Below are 19746 nucleotides of genomic sequence, written 5' to 3' on the forward strand. Positions count from 1 at the left end.
TATATATATATATATATATCTGTAACTTCTATTGTACTTTCTTAAAGTGCAAAATATATAAAAAACCAGAAAATGATATGCCCTGTAGGGAATACACAATGAGACAATCTTTCTCAAAGGCAGTTGGGTAATGTTTGCCACAAGTTTAAATTTTCTTACACTTTTGGCCCAGAACTTCCATTAATAGGAATTTATTTTAAGGAGATGTTTGATTGTACAAAGATATGTTTATAGTTACTGCACCATACTTTGTATGAACCAAAAGTGGGAAACAAAAGTACATGTCAAGAGGAAATGGCTTAAAATTGGAGTTCCTCTATATAACAAAGTTATGAAACCTACATATGAAATGGTCTAAACATTGTACAACAGTATGAACATATGATCTCATGTAGTTTAATACACAAAGATATATGAATGCCTATTTTTTAACAGCCTCAATGAGGTAACAATTTATATATAGTCCATCTACTATCAGTATATAGTTGATTCTAGTAAGCTTATAGAGTTGTACAAACACTGTCCAAATCCAGTTTTCAGATAGTCCACTACTACAAACAGTTCCCTGGTGTCTATTTAGTTAATCCCACTTCCATCCCTCGTGTCTAGGCAACCACTCATCTATTTTCTTTCTATATATATTTTACATGTGTTGAAAATTCCTGGAAAGAAACATCAATAATGTTTACTCGGGGAGTGTAATTGGTGGGGAGATGAATACTTTTTTAGAAAAACTTTTTGTAGCCTACATATATAACCTTTACCATCAAAAGATTTATTTACTTTGTTCTTTACCCACTATTTGGATAGCTATTCCTATTACCTAAGTAAATAATATTCACTTTTTATGGTCCATCACTGTGAAATCTTTTATTCCTCCAATACCATTGTTAATTCTGCACTTTGTGAAATCTTTCAAGGACTTATGACTTTTCATATTTTAATGTATCCAAGTTTTCTATTTGTTTTTTGCTCTTTTATCATATAACCCAATGAAAAAAAGATACAAAACACCCATGTATACGCGTTATGGTAAGATAGGGAAGGCGTGTATTTTGAAGACCTCTAAGACCATTTCGACCCTCTGCCATATACTATCATATTTTGTCTAATGGTGTGAGAAATCATTTGACTCTAACCTTGTTTTTTAGAGTGGTTAACTCCAGTACCACCTTTTGTCTATTTTGCATGGTATAACACAAAATTTGATTTCCAAATGCCTCATCAAAGGTCAGAGCAACATCTTATTTCTCCTCTCTACTTATCCTAGTTTGCAAAACTCCTTTCTCATGTTTTTAGAGGAGTCACTGTTAGCAGGAATGTTATTTTATGAGCCAATGACATTCAAGGATGAGGCAGCGGTCTCTGCTCAGAAGATGCTGTACATAAATGCAATACTGAAAAAATACAGGATTCTGGTCTCACTGGGTTTTGTTAATGGCTCATAATCTTTCAATTAGACTATTTGAGAAATTCCTGATTTTAAAAAAGAAAACAACTGGGGCTTCTAAGGCCTTTTGCTGATTTTTGTCTTTGTGTTTAGGATCTAACTCCTAACCAGATATAAGTATAGGAAATAAAAAACTGCATTGTGTTCCCATTGAAGCTTAATTCTCCTATCCATTAGACAATAGGAAAAACACAGGCCTAGGCTTAATTCTGGGATGGTTTGTTAGCACAAATAACAGAGGTGTACTGTGGTAAGAACAATAGCACACTAACAATTTCCATGTCCTAATCCCAGAACCTGAGAATAAGTTAAATTCCATGGAAAAAGGAAATTAAAGTTGCAGATATTACAGTTATTAGAGAATTTTACAGAGATTATCTTGGGTTTTCTGAGGGGCCTCAATTTATTCAGAAGGTCCTTAGAAGTGGAAGAGGAGAGCTAGTCAGGGAAAGATGTTACTATGGAAGAGGGCGACATTGCTGGCTGTGAAGATGGAGGAAGAGCCACAGGCCAAATAATATGAGTACCTCTAGAAGTTTGGGAGACGCAAAGAAATGGATTCTCTCTTACAAACTCCAAGAAAGAACACAGCCTGTTGACATATGAGTTCAGTCCAATAAGACCCATGTTGGACTTACATCCTGAAGATCTATGACACATTTGTGTTAAGTTGCTAAATTTGTGGTAATTTGTTATAGCAGTAGGGAGCTAAACAATATCCCTATGCCCCAATGATACCCAGACCCACTAATCCCTAGAACCTGTGAATGTTAAAAAAAAAAAAAAAAAAAAGCCAGAAAACAAAAAGCTATATATGTAAAAAAAAAAAAAAAAAAATCTTTGTATATTGATTAAGGATTTTAAGATGAGGAAATTATCTGGATTAACTGGGTGGGCTCTGCATGTAATTTTACAAATATATTTGTAAAAGAATACTTATAAGAGAGTGATAGAGGGAGATTTGACTTTTCTACTAGTCTGGAAATCTGACAAAAAGCTACCATCATTATTTATTGGGATAGTCTCCAGTATCAATCACTTTGGGTAGATTAAGACATGCTTCTTGGCTCAAGAAACCATTTGGGACCCTGAGGTAGCTTATAGTAAACACATTTCTGGTGCACAGTCAGAGCAGTAGGACACTTTATTGACCTCAGAATGTTTGGAATGAATGGCAGACCTAAGGCTATGGATGTTTCTCCTAGATCTCACAAAGTACTTTTTAAAACACATGTAGATTTTAAGACTACATATAACAGAACAAAATGACACCCATCTCCAATTAAAATTGATAAGTTTCTCCCAATTCTAGTTGCCAAGGATATTGTCAAGGGTGGAGGAACAGCCTGTCACTGTGCTCTTTCCCACTGAGTCCTTGGATATCCTCAAAAGCTCTTTGTGTGTGTGTGTGTGTGTGTGTATGAGTGTATGCACATGTATGTCCTTTTAAGGACCAAGAGTTTGATATTAAATATCATCAACAATATTGTTTGGCTTCCCCCAATAGATACTTCATTAATAAATCAGGTAAACACAGGTATGCTACAATTCTATTTAAGGACTAGAGAAAGGTGAGGGTTACATCAAAATAATCAAAAACATGCTACTATACTAGTCTTTTGTCTTACTTTCAAACCCTTGTGGCTTCATTTGGGAATCTGGAAAAGATTCCTCAAACAGATTTTTCCCCAATATTCATTGTTACATCATTTAAAGAATAATCTGTGACAAATGTTTTCTTACATTCACGGGATTCCCTCTAGCATAAATTCATGGATGCTGAATGAGTTCTGCACTCTGAAGGTAATCTAGTATTTCTTCCTCTTCAGGATTTATCTCTAGTGTGAAGTTTTTGATGTTTAATAAGGTTCGAATGTCTGTTGAAGGTTTTCTTACAGTCCTTACATTTGAATGGTTTCTCTCCTGTATGAATCATTTGATGTCGAATAAGGGAAGAGCTGCGGTTGAAGGATTTTCCACAGTCAACACATTCAAAAGGACTGTCTCTAGAATGGAGTCTTGGGTTTTTGTTACTGTCTTCACTCTTACACAAGGCTTTTCCACATTTATTGTCTTCATAAGTCTTTGCCACAGTGTGAATTTTTTTATGTTTTATAAGGTTTGTATTTCGGTTGAACGATCTCCCACATTCACTGCATTTATAGGGTTTCTCTCCAGTGTGAATGATCTGATGTCGAATGAGAGATGAAGTCCGGCTGAAGGCTTTTCCACATTGGTGACATTTGTAGAAATTCACTGTAGTGTGACTTTTTTGGGGTTGAATAATATGTGTACTTAGACTCAAGGCATTTCCACATTCATTATATTCTAAATGTTGCTTACCCACTGATTCTGAATTGAATTTGAAATTAGTTTTAAACTTGTGTTCTTTTGTGGGACCCTTTCCCATAGGAATTCCCTGTTGTATATCCCAAATAGAGCTAAGTGACTTAAAGTTTTTCTTATTTTCATTACATTCAGAATCTCCCTCTTCAGTACAGACAGTTTTATGAATGAAAGCCTCTTGCATCAAACTCATGTTCTGATTTTTCTGGGTTCCATGTAACCAACCCTCACTTTTCCAGCCTTCTAAGAAATGATGTTCACTTTTGGTAAACCTTGTCATAATTACTCCACAGGATAATTCTTCTATAGAAACCCTCTGCTTTGGGACTGAATCTTCACCTTCTGAAACAGTTTCCAGGTCTGAAAAGAAATACAAAATTAGATAAAATGAGGTAAAACTGCTTAGTGAGGAAAGAGAAGCTAATCCACATAATGGTATATGCGTGTATCATTGGTCTTAAATGCAGAATGGAAATAAGCAGTAAGGATACTATAGAAGATAGATGGTTGAATAGTGAAGCCCAGTATTCATATCCTCTTCCACTAAGAAAACCAAAGTCACCATGTAGTTGCATTTTGAAGTGAGGGACCATGGAAGAACACTGGAAATCAACAAGAGAGAGCTAGGACCTTGTAAGATTCAGAGACGCAGGTCAAGAACTAGTAAGAGAAATGAAATATCCTGCCATATGCCACAGCTGGGGGAGAAGTCTCTCTTTTGCAGGGGTAAAGGTGAAAGAGTGCCAGCAAATTCTTACCAGTGTAAGTGTTTGGCAATTCCAGCTGCAATAGCAGCCTCACTTTGTATAGAATATCACCTCATCTCCCACCTAACCCCAGGGTGCTGTAACCAGGAGACATCTTGAGAAAGGAGCTAGTGCCTGAACTTGGAATGCTCTAGGGATCAGAAACCCCTACATGTTTCCTCTGGGTCCCAAAGATATTCCACTTTTACCTCAAATCAGCCCCATTAATACTGCCAACTCTGTCAAATATATATTTGTCAATTCAGCCAGATTAAAGCAGAAATTATCATTTGCACCATACCCAAGCTACAGTATTAAATCAATCTACTGAGTAGAGCCTAGGAATGTACAATGGAGTATTAATACATTTTTCATTTCACTGTCTCACCAATGTAGATGGGGGTGTGGGGACAGGCGACTTGTCATTTTAATACACAGATCTTCAGAGAAGAGAGAGGAACCACTTTCAAACCTACACCTAATTTAGACAATGAGATTCTGAAGTTTAAGTCTGATAATATGAAGAGGCTCTTGGGGTCTTAGGAAAGAGTGTATACATATATTTTATAGGGGGAAGGTTATGGATGATTTGTGGACAGAGGACAGACTATCACAGATCAACATAGGTGCACATTCTTTGCCATTTTTCTCATACACAAGTAGAGCCCTGATCCTGTGTCAGCTTAGCAAACAGAAGATTGTAGAAGTGATATCATGCCACCTCTTGACCTAATCTTTAATAGACTGATAGCTTTTGATTCCTCTCAGGATGCTTCCTCTCTGAGAACCTGGTGTCCATGCTAAGAAAAGCCCAAACCTCAAGCCATGTGTAGGTGCTGTGGTCCACAGGACCAACTATGTTCCCAGAGATAGTCAGTATCAACTTCCAATCATGTCATGTGCTATTTTGGACATTCTATCTCATTGGAACCCCTAGGACACTCCATCCCCAGGCAACATCTAGTGGAACATAAGAACTCCTCAGTCAACTCAGAAAATCTGAGAATAAAATGATTGTTTTGGTGTCATTTGCTAGAAACAACAGATAACTAAAACAGTTAATTGTTGTAGCAGTATTTAATAGCACCATTCATAACTCTATTTCCCTAAACCTTTGTTGTTTTCATATTTGTACAACTCATTTTTCAGGTAACTTTTTCACACCTATTTTTTAAAATCACTCTCATGTAATGAGTCTATACTATGAAATCATCAGTTAATGCTTGAAAAATTGGAACAACCTAAATACCCAACAGTGTGGCGAGTGATTAAATATATTATGATATGTGCAATGGATTGTTAAATGTGAATCAGAAAGCACATTTTCATAGTTTATTTGATAAAATAGGTGACTGGTCATGATACAATAGGTGAAAACAACAGGATGTAAAATGATACATTCCTGCTGAATTTTGGAAAAAATTTGAAAACTATTCCATAATTTAGGAAGAAATTTTCAGCAATCACAGAGATGCAAAACAAAGAAATGGCTTGAAAAAAGATCCAAATCCAACATGTTAATACTGTGTGACTCAGGGGAATGAATAATACTGCCCTTTATGCTTTTCTATACATACTAAAATTTAATTAATCTCACAATAGTTTTACACTATTACAAAGTGTTAATAAGAATAGATTATAATGATGCAGGGAGTCAAAGGACAAGTTAAGAAGTTCTACAAAGAAGGAAAAATGGATGATTACTAAAAGTCCCTCTATCATAAAGTGAAGTTTTGTTTTCTTTAAAAGGAAGAATAACATTCAACATTAGGTCAACTAATGGTTGTTTATTTAGCACTTACCATGTACCAGGCAATGTTCTAAGTGTGTTACATGTATCAACTCATTTAATCCTCACCAGTAACCTGGAGGGAGCTACTATTATCAACTTTAAGTTACAGATGAGGAAACCGGCACAAAGGTTGCCCCAAGCCACTCAGCTTTAAGTTGTGGTCCTACTCATGACAATATTTTGCGACCCAGGAAAGAGAACCTGTGAATTAAAGGCAACGATATCTTTTTATGTAGTTTTGATTACACCCAGCTAATAATTCAAAGGCAGGTCGCACATTGTCTCTGGGTTTAATAAACAGTAGCTTCTTACAAATACATCATATCTGCCTGGTTCTTACCCCAAATGGTCCTTCTTGGGACTTCTCCTTCCATTATCCATCTTTCCTTCTTACTCTCCAATTTGGGGATCTCAATTGGTTTGGAAAGTGGATGAGCTGTCCATAGGGAAAATAAAAATGACAATAAAAACCATATAGGACATTTCACACATTTTTATAAGGAAGAAAACACAGTAAGCTAAGCTGCTGAAGGAGAAGGCCAGAAAAGCATGTCTGTGTATTTCTGGCTACACATAGAAAAGGACTTTCAACCAGACAGAGTAGGAAAACATGCTATTGTGCTCAGAGTATATTAGGAAACCTGAACCCAGAACCAAAGGTAACAACTCCACCAGTCCTATAGCTTTTCACAGTAGAAAAAGAGATTACTAACAGAGTAGACAAATACACAGAAACCACCTTTATGCAATGAATTCAAGTTCCTATAGTTCTCCAGCATCACATCCCTGTAAAGGTTCTTTACAGCAGGGTCCAGTTGCCCCCACTCTTCCTTGGTGAATTCCACAACCACATCTTTGAATGTCAATGGTTCCTAAAATATTTAAGTTCCTTTTTAATCAAAGGTCACCCCAAAAATATTACCAGAAAAGGGATGAATTTGGAGAGAACAAGGTAGAAGTCAGATTATATAAGAAACAGAACAATGTTTAGGGTTCTAAGTGATGAATATGAAGTAGTAAGGGTCCATCAAATATACATGTATGGAACAAAATTATTACAGAGTACCAAGAATTTACACAAAAGCTCAGGTCAGGAAAAGTTTAAGGCAGATTCAAGGGGAAATTGTAACAAAAACATAGGCCCTGCTGAAAGAGATAGGGTGTTTTCTCTAATTGAGAAATGCAGTCTAACACCTTCTTATTCAGGTGTCACAGCTCAGAGTCACCCTGACAGACTGACAAGATTGTCTGATTACTTATTTGTCTCTACTCCATCCGGTTATGTTTTATAATAATTATTACTATTTGAAATTATCCTACTAGCTTGTATTTACCTGTATACCTCTACTAGAATACAATCTCCACAAAGAAGGTTTTTTTTTTAAATTTACCAATCATATTTTCAAATAGCTCTTAGTGAATAAATTCACTCTTGTCTCTCCAGCACCCTCAACCTTGTCCTTATTGGCAACATGTGTCATGCAGAAATACACAAATCTCTTCCCTCCTTCTCCTTCAGAGTGTCTTTGTGACTACAAAGTTGTCTACATTAACTTTACTTCTTCGCCTTTTCTTCTTGCCATAACCCAACACAACCTGGCTCCTGTTCCTATGCACATTAGTTTCTCCATGATAAGTAAACAGACACTGCTTAGGTTGTATTACTCTGACTTTTTAAAGCATTTTTCCTTTAAATATTCTCATACTTTGATTTTGGTGATACCATAGTTTCCTAATTTTCCTCTGTATCTTTGTTTTCAGTATTCTCTGAGGTTTCTTCTACTCCTGTATAGTAAACAACATTGCTCAGGATTCTACTCTTGAACCCTCTTCACTTTTAATTCTAAACTTTCTATTTTAGGCTCTATAGCTTTAAATATCATCTATCTTCTTGAGGAACAGATGCACGAAGAGTGTATGAGGCTACAGGAAATATTTCTGGACTGTATCAAAACTAAAAAAGGTCCAATGTCTTGTGAAGGAATAAGAGAATAATGCCCTTGGATAGAACCATGTTTTACAAAAGTTTAAAGACAAAAAAGTAAAAGCAGGTCATATTTAAAAAGGGCATATATTTCTAGCAAAGAGTGGGAGCCTAATTCACCTGTGGCTTCCCTGTTAGTGAGTCAGTTTCCACCTTCTCCTCCCTTGTGCTCCCATTCTGAAGGACACAGTTCTTGCAGGGTATACCTGAGGAAGATGAAGGAAAATATTAGGGGGGAAGAGAAGTTTTGCCCTGGAGTAATGTTTAATGATTATAGTAGTAGTTTTAGCATGTTAATCACAGGAATCATCTAAAGAACTTTGCACATATAATGATGTTGGGCCCTACTAGCAATTAGAATCCCCACAGGTAAAGGATAAGATTATAGATTTTAATTTTTGGAAACTTCCAAAAGTGATTCTGATATTCCACCAGGTTGTGAGCTTTTGGATCAGAGTGAAGAGGGCCAAGATAATATTTTGAGACTTTGCCTGTGTTTATAAAAGATTAAAAAAAATAAATTTGATCCCATCATAACTAAAACCTAACAGCTATCCCAGGGTGTTAATTCTATTTGGAGCTAAAAATATTTTATCTAATCAATCACTCGTCAGACATACTGAGGAAATTTCTATTTAAGAGTTGTTTTCTATTAAGCTGCATAGATTAGGCAATCTGGTCACTTTGAACTACTGATTCTTTCATGGTAAAACAATCTAAGGCAACTAATTCTTTTCTCCAGTCTTTTGGTAAGAAGTACACCCACGGGCTACTATACTAAAGTTTCTCCAAGATCCATGAGTTAAACTGGTAATCCTCAACTGTCAGATTATAGAGAGATGAAGTCTTTATTGGTTCAGGGTGAAATGAGAAAAAACAAACAACATGGTAAGTCTGTTACAATTTTAAATTTATTCAATTTCAAGGGCTCTATTTTGATGTTAAAATGTCTTATGTAATGATAATGGATTTTTAACACTGTTAAAGAAAATAGAGTTGGCAGTAGTAGTAATAAAAATGTAATACAATCTACTATAAATAATCATCCCAACTCCACTGAAACTGTTCAAACTAAAGCTTAAAATTTCTCCATAATTATCAATTTCACTAAATTTTCTTAATACTTATTTAGGAACTTTTTGTTGTACCATTACTGAACTTTTCTTTCTTGAAGACTTCTTTCTTAGCTCAAAAAGTCAATTCTCTTGGTTCATTTCATTATTCTCTTCTAGCCTGCTTATCTGGTTTGTGTTCTTTTTCTCAGTTCAATTTATATATTTTTTTCTAGATAAGGACTAAATAGGACCATGATGCCAAGATAACCATGGAAATAATTCCTTGTCAAATATCCTGTCAGTTGTCCATGTCTTATAAGGTCCAGACATTCCCAAGACTGGTTACACATCTTTTAGGTTTTTTTTAATCTCTAAATACTTTTGTCCTCTTAGAAAGTGGATTGTCCTGTAGTTTCTTACAGTTTGGATGTTACTAATGGCATTAACATGGTATAGTTTAACATGTCCCTCTATCCTCTATACTTATTGTAACTGGTACTTAGATCTGGACTAGCTCTTAAATATTGATGCTCCCTGAGGATTTGTATTTCTCCTACTTCTAGCTCATATCTATGTTTCCAAATCTTTTTGAACACTTAAAGTTGTACCATTAACTACATATTACTTTTAAATTGTGGATGTCCCACAGGAACCTAAAATTCAACATACCACATAATGTATTATCTTCTCCACACACACAAAATTCACTATTTATCCCATTCATACAAGCCAGAGCACATGAGTGTGTATCAGACCTTATCCTACTAACACATTTTATCTAGTCAATAATTCCTTTAGGCTTATACTCTTCTGTTTTGCTAATGTACCTGCATTCTCTAATACATAATTTATTAGAACAATTTAATTCATTTTCCTATTTTCAGAACCCTCAGGTCTGTTACATGAGAAGTTGGTATACATTTCCTATTCTAAAGGAATAGTTAGAAATATTTTATGTTTTGCAGGCAATACAATCTCTCCCATAATTACTCAACTCTGGCCAGAGCACAAAAGCAACCAGACAAAATATAGGGAAATGGATGGTTACGTTCCAATAAAATTTCATGTCTAAAAATATTTGGCCTGTGGTCCCTATTTTTGCCAACCCCTGGTTCTACACTTTTTATTTTGGTACCAGGGATTGAGCCACTGAGCCACATCCCCAGCCCTTTTTCAATTTTGAGACAGGGTCTCACTAGGTTGCTGAGACTGGCTTTGAGCTTGTGATCCTCCTGCCTCAGCCTCTTAAACCACTGAGATTACAGGTGTGGGGCACTGCACCTGGCTACATTGTATTTTTAAAAGGCAAACCAAACAGTGTTATCCCCCTACCCAATCTGAGAGATCTAGTGCTCTATTTCTATTGCTTAAATAATGTTCAGGCTTCCTAATGGAGTAACAGAAAATTCTAATAGAGCAAGAGAGAAAAGATCGCTTTTCTTAATATTGGAAGTTCAATTACTTACCTATAATTTTCTAAATTCTCACCTTTGTCTTGGAGCATTTCCCTCACATCTTCTATGAGAGTCACCACATCTTTGCTGTTCTTGGGATGCTGTAAATTTACCCAAGCCCTGACTTCTTCAGGGAGGATTGTCAGGAATTGTTCCAGTACCAAAAGTTCTACGATTTGCTCCTTCGAATGAATATCTGGTCTCAGCCACTGAAGACAGAGCTCCCAGAGTTTGCTCAGGGCTTCATGGGGCCCAGATGCTTCTGAATACTGGAAATGTCTAAATTTTTGACGAGATGCCTCAGAGTCATATGTCTCCATAGCAGTGAGGGTTTCCTGCTGCCAAGACACTTCTGTTCTCAGGATCTCACTTTGTTCTTGCAGAGTCAGGTGTCGGGGTTTTGAGATAGCCCTCAACCTGTTCAGAGGCTGAATTTTTCTAAACGGAATGCCTGCTGTAGTTCAAATCTGTCCTAATAGAGGATTCCAGTACATTTTAGGCTTTGGCTAAGCACCTGTTACTACAGGTAGTATGATTTGAACCAGATAACATCATAGTAAGAAGAGTTCCAGGAGCTTCAGCCACAGAACCAATATTCAGTTTCTCAAGAGACTGAAAAGAGACAAATTTGACCCATAGATAGTAAACATTTATTAGCATGTTGTTAAAAAATAGTATAAGTAAAAAATATTCTTAAAATTACCAAAGAAAAATAAACATTATGAATTCTCTTTCATTTTTGTTTTCCTTTCTTAGAATAGAAAAATATGAATATGCCTGCTCTCACAACTCCTGTTTAATACAGTACTTGAAATCTTAGCCTGAGCAATTTGTCAAGAGAAGGAAATAAAAGGGATACAAATGGGAAAGGAAAAAGTCCAATTATCACTGCAGGAGATATGATCCCATACTTAGAGGATGAAAAAAACTCAAGAAGACTTTTAGAGCTAATAAAGTAGCAGGATATAAAGAAATAAATATACAAAAAAATTAATAGTTTTCCTATACACCAATAATGAATTCACTGAAAAAGAAATCTGGAGAATAATCCCATTCATAATAACCTAAAAAAAATAAGTAAAATACCTAGGAATAAATCTAACCAAGGAGGTGAAAGATCTCTACAATGAAAATTATAGAATACTGAACAAAGAAATTCGAAGACCTCACACATTCACATTCATGGAAAGGCAAAATTAATATTGTTAAAATGGCTGTATCAAGTGATCTACAGATTCAATACAATCCCCATCAAACTATCAATGAAATTCTTTGTAAAACTTCATGGTACTGGAATAAAAAGAGATACAATGTTAATGGAACAAAAAGGAGACTCAGACACAGATACAGTCATCTGATTCTTGACAAAGGTGCCAGAAACATACATGGGAGAAAAGACAAACCTTTCAACAAATAGTGCTAGAAAAACTGGTTATCCATATGTAGAAGAATGAAACTAGATCTCTATCTCTCACCCGCACAAAATTCAACTTGAAATGAATAAGAACTTAGGAAGTAGACCAAAAACTTTAGAAGAAAATGTAGGGTCAATATTCCAATATACAGGCTCAGGCAACAATTTCCTCAAAGGACTGTTAAAGTTAAGAAATGGGATGGCACCAAATCAAAAAGTTTTTTTATAGCTAATGATACAATTAAGAGTATGAAGATAATGGAAGACAATCTTTGCCTGCTATTCTTCCAACATAGGTTTAATATCTGTAATATATAAATAACTCAAAAAAACTTAACACAACTCTCCCTATAACCCAACCAATAAATGGGCAAATGAACTAAACAGACACACTCTCAAAAGAAGAAATACAAATAGTCAACAAATATATGAAAACATGTTCAACATCTTTAACAATCAGGAAAATGCAAATCAAAACCACATTATGGGGCTGGGGTTGTGGTTCAATGGTAGAGCGCTTGCCTGGCATGCGTGAGGCCCTGGGTTCTACCTTCAGCAATACATTAAAATAAAGATCCATCGACAACTAAAAAATGTTTAAAACAAATCAAAACTACATTACGATTTCATCTCCCTTCAGTTAGAATGGCAGTCATTCAGAATACAAATAATAACAAATGCTAGAGAGGATGTGAGGAAAAAAGAACACTTTCACACTACTGATGGGATTATAAATCTGTACAACCACTATGGAAATCGGGATGGAGGTTCCTTAAAAAGCATGGAACCACCATATGACCCAGCTATGCCATTCCTTAGCATTTATCGTAAAGAATTAAAGTCAGCATACTATAGTGATATATGCATACCTGTGTTTACAGCGCACAATTTGCAACAAATTATTGAACCAGCCTAAGTTTCTTTTAATGGATGAATGGGTTAAAAAAATGTGATATATATGCACAATGAAGATTTAGACATAAAGAATAAAATTATGTCATTTTCAGGAAAATGGCCAGAATTTTAAAGCATTAAATTAAGTGAAATAAGCAGAACTCAGAAAGTTAAGGGTCCTTTGCTTTCTGGTACATATGGAAGCTACAGAGGAACAAGAAAAAAATAAAAATAAAAAAGAGGGAATTTCACGAAAACAGAAAGAAGACCAGTAGAATTAAGGAAGGGGATGGGGGAGTACTAGGGAATGAAATTGACAAAATTATATTGTTCTATTGTGTACATATGTGAATATGCACTATTAAGCATAATTATAATGCACCAATAGAAAAAATATAGGTTCAAAAAAATATGAAAATATGCTTTCTCTGCCCCTCAAACACACCCCCAAGACAGAGAAACAGATAAAAAGATATCTCAAAACAACTGATAAAGGTAATGGCATTTTGATCTTAAGAAAACGTCATAATATGATTTCAATTAGATTGATTATTAGAAAACAACTCATTAAAAACTAAGCAAATTTTAAGACAGGATATTAAGGTTAAGGCTTCAGACTATATAGATATCTTCCCAACTTCTCATTAAAATACCAATGAAGTTATATAAGTGAAAAACTGGCAATAGGACTAGAAATTAAGACAATGAGACAATTATTAAAATATACTAGGAAAAAAAATCCACAAACCATTTCATTAGTAGAGATTAATACAAAAGTATATTCTCAGACTGTAATTTTCATGTTAAATTGTAACCATGGGCCAGAACACAATGCCCAAAGGGGGGTCTTAGATTCAACTAAATATTAAGACTCATGAAATTATCACATTTGGTTCCAACTGACTCAAAAGGTAAAAGACATAGCTTGGTAGCAGAGGAGTAACAGATTTTTCTTCAGTGAGAGTACTCAAGAATATACCTCAAGTGCAAGGATCTTGGGATAGGACTCAGAGGCCAGACAGGAAGCACCCTGACTGAAAAGCCTTCCCCACAGGAGCCAAAATCTCCTTTAACAATCCCCAAACAGACTGCCAAACTACAGGAGTGACTTCATTCAGAGAAGTACAGATACAGCTATTAGATTAGTTCTCCTAATCAAGATGCAATCTACCATTCAGGGGTCACTTTTATTATATCTTTTAGGTCAATGGAGATTTTGTCAACAGGGGATATTTGGCAATGTCTGGAAACTGTTTTGGTTGCCTCAGCTGGAGGCTGTTACTATCAGTTAGTGGGCTGAAGCCAGAGATGCTACTAAACATCTTCCAATGCACAGGACAGTGCCCTATAGCAAAGAATTATCTAGCCCAAAATGTCCACAATTCTGAGATTAAGAAACTTTGCTATAGGAATAGAGAACATACTTTGAAGTCATACCATTGTGAGTTTAAATTCCAAATGTAAAAACTTGAGCAAATTATTCTAACTCAAGCTTGAGTTTTCTCACCAGTACAGTGGATAACAATCTCTCTCTGACTGAATTACAGGGATTAAAATAACTCTCATCTCACTTCTTGGTACATGCTAAGCATTCAATAGATTATCATACACATACAGGTATGACTAAATGTTAGTATACCTTACACACTGGTCAAAAGTTTGTGTGGCCCTGTCTACTGGAAATGCCCACCTCAACAAATCATTATTCAACATAAAAATATTAGAGAACAGAGTTAGGAAAGGATACCTGGAGGCCTATGAAAAGACAGCCAGAAGGGAAAAAAAATAACCCACAATACTTAAAAAAGGGCAAGAGAACATTTGAGACTATGACTTTTTGTTAAAGTTTGAACATAAGTGTAATCTATAGCATCAGAGACAAGAAAAAAATACAACAGCATTGCATTCTAGTTGATAAAAAGATTTCCCACAGGGGTACAGGTTAATAATTCTGATGCTAGCATATGTGTATACTGGAAATTAACAAATAAATAGGAGGGAGATGGTAGACCAGTTTGATATTTAAGTAGGAATTTACAAATAATCAAGGGATACAGGCTAGGGTGATTCATGCAGTAATTGATTAGAGTTGGAGACATAATTATGAACATGTGATTGGCGTAACTTAGATGAAGATGGTTACATACAGAAATATTTATAGTTATATGTATATAACAGGTTAGTATAAACACAGATATGTCCTTGCTCTTGCAGCTGAATAAGCCTAGAAGCAAGGACACCCCTTCCAGATCTATTATAGTTCTCTTAAAAGAATCAGCTTCTTGGAAAAATGACTGATTTAGAACTAGATACACAAGAAATTAAATACTGGATTACAACTCAAACTATAAAACACCCATAAGCCATATTGCTATACATACCTTGTTAATGAATAATTGGAGAAAAGGCAAATCTTCTAAGCAGAAGAATTGCAAAAAATTTAAGCAGATGGCCATCCAGGAAACAGAATGTAACTCTCCACCTCTTACGTGTGGGCTATGCACAGTGATTTCCTTCCAAAGAATATATATAGCATGCAATAGGAGGAAAGTAAATTTACAGTGGAGAAACCTGACAAACACTACCTCAGTCAGTTGATTAACATCAACAGTGATAAATCATGTTGAGAGCATGTACTCAAGACAATATGATGAAAATGGCATTTTACCTCCATGATCTTCCTCCTTCAAACCCATAACCACAGGGTAATTATGAGAAAACGATCAGACAAACCCCAACAATTGGGCCGCTTATACAATATTCGACCCATATTCAAAACTATCAAAGTCATTAAAAAAAAAAAAAAAGAGTATCTGGGCAACTGTTACAGCCAAGAGGAGCTTAACAAGGCATTAACATCAAAGGTAGTATCCTGGATCAATAAAAAAACCCTTAAGTAAAAAGTTAAGAAATATGAATAAAGTATTCCCAGCCTCCTCTCCTCTACGAATGTAAGTTCCCAAATGAATTCCCCACAACAAGCAGAAAGCCATGGATGGAGGCAACTGCCTTTTGGTTTGAAAGATATTATTCAAGTGGCCAAAGCCTAAGGGGAGAGAGGACAGTGGTGCCCTTCCTGGACCATTTTTGGTCTCATCCATCAGGCAATCACTTCCAGCCACCCTGAATAAGTCCTTCCTGCAATGAAGCCCTTCAAGGTATTCCCACACACCTCCAACCTTTAACAAAAATCCATCTTTTCCTCCTTTTGCACCTGCTGAAGCCAACAATTAAGAAAACAAACTGAAATCTGCCACACTTGTTGACATTCATTACCTTCACAATCAGGCCTTCTTAAAGCTGATTTTGGTTTGTGCAATTATATTGTCTCAGGCCACCACCAACTTCTAGAAGGCAAGTTGTCTACCTGTTCTAAAATTAAATTACTCAACCACTCACCTTATGAGGACACACGAAACAAAGAGGTTGCAGTTAGCTCAGTCAAGTGTTCAGTAGGTGAAAAGCTGCTTAGAGGACTTGTGGTCCCACCTGGCATAGAAGATAAATTTTAAATACAATCCCAGCTTTAAAAAACAAAACAACAACCCAACCAACCAACCAATCAACCAAAAAACACCACAATGCTTGGGGAAAAAAGAACCATTATTGAATAAGATTTCTCACATTTAAAATATGGCTGACAGGAAAGTCCTGAAAGAGGTATTCAGTCCCAGCAAATGAATGAACTAGGGACCCAGATACTTTTTAAATTAAGAGAGAGAAAGAGAGGGAGGGAGAAAGGAAGAGAGAACGCTCACATACTATATGTACATCATATGTCAAAACCAAAACAAAGATAAACAAAAACCTAGGAAGCATAAAACATGGTAGTAATAACAAGGATACCCATTCCTAACAATAAATGTACTGGATTAAAATTCAAACTCAACTACAAAATCTTGAGATATCCAAAACAAATGAATTCCAAAGCTGAGGGTGGGGAAGGAATGATCTAGAAAATACCAGGCAAATACATAACAATAAAAATTATGCAGGGATATGGTGAATTAAAATATATAATGAATTGAGGGCTGGGATGTAGCTTAGTAGTGATAAAGCACCTGGCATAGCATATGTGAGGCCCTGAGTTCCACCTGTAGCAACACACACACACACACACACACACACACACACACACACACAAAATTAGCACAAATGCATTAGACAAAAGAAAAATGTATCAAATAACACACCTGAAGCATATTTATAGCAAAATCCTTAGAAAGTGCGAAATGAAATCACCAATGATACAATAGAAACAGGAGATTAGGCAACTTTCTAAATTCCTAAGAGATAACATAAATCCCTAGTACAGTAGATCCCCTAAGTAATATGCTTAGTTTAATAAGTAAAACCAGATAGAATGTAGTTTCTATTAAAGCACCTATGAGAATGTTTACAAGAGTTATTCCTAGACTACAAAAAGAAAACCCTCAATAAATATAAAAGTAAATAGTAGTAGAGACATTATCATAATGCAAACTCAGAATTAACAATTGGAAACACTGGAAAAAAGAATTTCAACTACTCTGAAATTCAAAGTTTTGCTTCTAAAAATAACAGAATCAAAAGTACAATGGTAAAAATATCTAAAATTTAAAGATAATTTTTGCACATCAAAATCTAATGGTAAAGCCTTACAATTAATTAAGCAAGAATGAGATAAATTAAATATACCACTCAGAAAGTGAAAAGAAACAACAAAAAATACTGGAGGAAATTTATCAATTAAAAACATAAATTAATAAATTAGTGTAGTGTAATTAATAAATTAAAGAGTCTGGATGTTCAGAATGATATGCTTGCATTTAACATTTCTGAGGAACAGTCGAGAACGGAGGGTTCAAGAAATCGGCATAACCAAGTAGCTTAAGCCGTCAGTAAGCAACAAACGCTAGAATAAGCAAAACCAAAGACCGTTAAGTTTAAACTCTGAAGTATTTAATAAAGAATTCCGAGGATGACCCTGAAACTCACAATAAAGACAAGGAACCAATACCACTGCAAGCGAGGGGCTGGGACCCCGCAGGAGAAAGAACCTGGAGGGCTGGATTAATGGAACCAGGTGAAACAAGTTGGGTGAATTTTATAGCTTCGAGGAATGTGAACAGCCACCAACTACCGGGAAAAGGCGGTACCTGTCGGTGAAGAGGCAGTACTGTCTTGTTTTTAATCGAACAAGTCAGGGCAGGTAGCTTAAGGTAAGAACAACCTTGAGATATTAGCTCAGGTAAAGAACAGCGCGGTTCGCAAATTGAATGTCTACAATACATAAGCTACTGGGAGGGTTTAACGTCTTACGGGGTGGTTAGGATTGCCTGGGAAAGCAAGGCAAGATGGAATTAACCAAAAGAAAACTCGTTTCCTTCCCAGTTAATTGATCTAGCCGTTGTTGTCATTTGCCCGAGATCCACAACCAGCTGACAGGTGATCTATTTACGGGGTTACGCTTCTGGAGACTGCACCCGGAAGAGGGGCCAGCAGTGAAGACGAATCCCTGGTTTAGCAGAACTGGATCTAGAACTCAGCGGTTCTTTTTCCTTCTGCGAACCCCTTTACCTCGGTCTCTAATGCACTTCTTAACCCCTTCGGCAGCCCTCGCTTCCATCCCTCCGTTACCCGGCGCCCACCTCCCAAGTTCCAGGGCAGAGGCCGCGGAGGGCAGGGCGGGAAGCCGGCAACTGCCAACCAGCTCAGAACGGCACGCTCCGCGTGGACGTGTCAGGCGCGATTCCCAATTCCGCATACCTGCGTCCTCACTGCCAGCAACCCATGATACTCGCCAGCACCGCACCTATCCGGGGCTCCCTTCAATTACGGTTTGTGTCGATCCTCCAAGACCCGCAGAAGTCGCCGTCCTGCCGGTGCGTGTCGCAGGCGGCGGTAATCACGCGATAATTAAGAATCCCTAGCTTCCCTTGGTCGTTTAACGCACAACTGCCGGTAAAGTGCAGTGGCACACCCGCAGGCGCCGTCTTGCGCAAGCGCACCTGCCTTGGAAAAACGCCCAGAAGCCCTCGCGGCCCGGGTCCCAACGTGGACCGGAAACTTTCCGGCCCCGCCCCTTCCCAGGCTCCACCTCTCTCCAGGCCCCGCCCACTCCGTAGGGCGACTCTGAAGCTGGTAACTGTTTCTTGCTGCTCTTGGGGAGGTTTGGAGAAATGCATGGAAATTTGCGGGGATTCCCTTCCCCTTCCGTGAAAACCGACCAGAACCTTCCTTCTGTCCCCCAACCCCGGCTCCATTTACCTGGAACCAGAAAACAGTGACATAATTTCCACGAGAGACGTCTTGTATATTACATGGTCTTCATTAATTTGTTGATTCGCTCATTCATTCGGTTTTGCTTCCGAGGCAAAAGATTTTGCACATCTGAGCTCACTTTTGGCTTGTTGGGTGTGAGATTCTTTGTGACATCCAAAAAGTGCGGTCATTAGGCATTCGGATTTAATCGTCTGAAGCTTAAAGAAGTCAAGGGCAAGACTTGTTTAATCGGAGTCAATTCTTAGGTAGAAATGAAAACTATAAATGAGAATGAGATTGGAGAGAGAAAGGGAGGTAGGAGAGGAGCTGGGATTGGTCCCTAGGAATAGCAGTAACAGTGGTTGGAA

The 19746-nt window shown here is 36.8% G+C and overlaps 2 protein-coding genes across 2 annotated transcripts; both read right to left on the reverse strand.

Annotated features, from left to right (window-relative positions):
• Positions 1-2307: 2307 nt before the first annotated feature.
• LOC124958890 (zinc finger protein 215-like) lies at positions 2308-10917 on the reverse strand. The gene is made up of 4 exons (XM_047517440.1): positions 10862-10917; positions 8439-8524; positions 6675-6770; positions 2308-4156 (listed from the first exon to the last, which is right to left on the reverse strand). Exons 3-4 carry the CDS (start codon positions 6706-6708, stop codon positions 3276-3278), a joined length of 915 nt encoding a protein of 304 aa, XP_047373396.1. The 5' UTR covers positions 6709-6770; positions 8439-8524; positions 10862-10917; the 3' UTR covers positions 2308-3275.
• Positions 6816-18881, reverse strand: LOC124959508 (zinc finger protein 215-like). Its single transcript, XM_047517935.1, has 4 exons — positions 18695-18881; positions 10862-11278; positions 8439-8524; positions 6816-7206 (listed from the first exon to the last, which is right to left on the reverse strand). Exons 1-4 carry the CDS (start codon positions 18879-18881, stop codon positions 7012-7014), a joined length of 885 nt encoding a protein of 294 aa, XP_047373891.1. The 3' UTR covers positions 6816-7011.
• Between the last annotated feature and the right edge of the window lie 865 nt (positions 18882-19746).

This window comes from Sciurus carolinensis, chromosome 11 (assembly GCF_902686445.1).
Source record: "Sciurus carolinensis chromosome 11, mSciCar1.2, whole genome shotgun sequence".
In the NCBI taxonomy this organism is placed as follows: domain Eukaryota; kingdom Metazoa; phylum Chordata; class Mammalia; order Rodentia; family Sciuridae; genus Sciurus; species Sciurus carolinensis.

Coding starts and splice junctions, on each gene's coding strand:
- LOC124958890 (XM_047517440.1), bottom strand. CDS start 6,708: ATGGAAGGAGAAGTCCCAAGAAGGACCATTTGGG. Junction 4,157..6,674: donor CCCAAGAAGGACCATTTGGG/GTAAGAACCAGG, acceptor ATTTCTTTTCAG/ACCTGGAAACTGTTTCAGAA.
- LOC124959508 (XM_047517935.1), bottom strand. CDS start 18,881: ATGCGGAATTGGGAATCGCGCCTGACACGTCCACGCGGAGCGTGCCGT. Junction 11,279..18,694: donor GAAGTGCATTAGAGACCGAG/GTAAAGGGGTTC, acceptor GAACTACAGCAG/GCATTCCGTTTAGAAAAATT. Junction 7,207..8,438: donor CACTAACAGGGAAGCCACAG/GTGAATTAGGCT, acceptor TAAATATTTTAG/GAACCATTGACATTCAAAGA.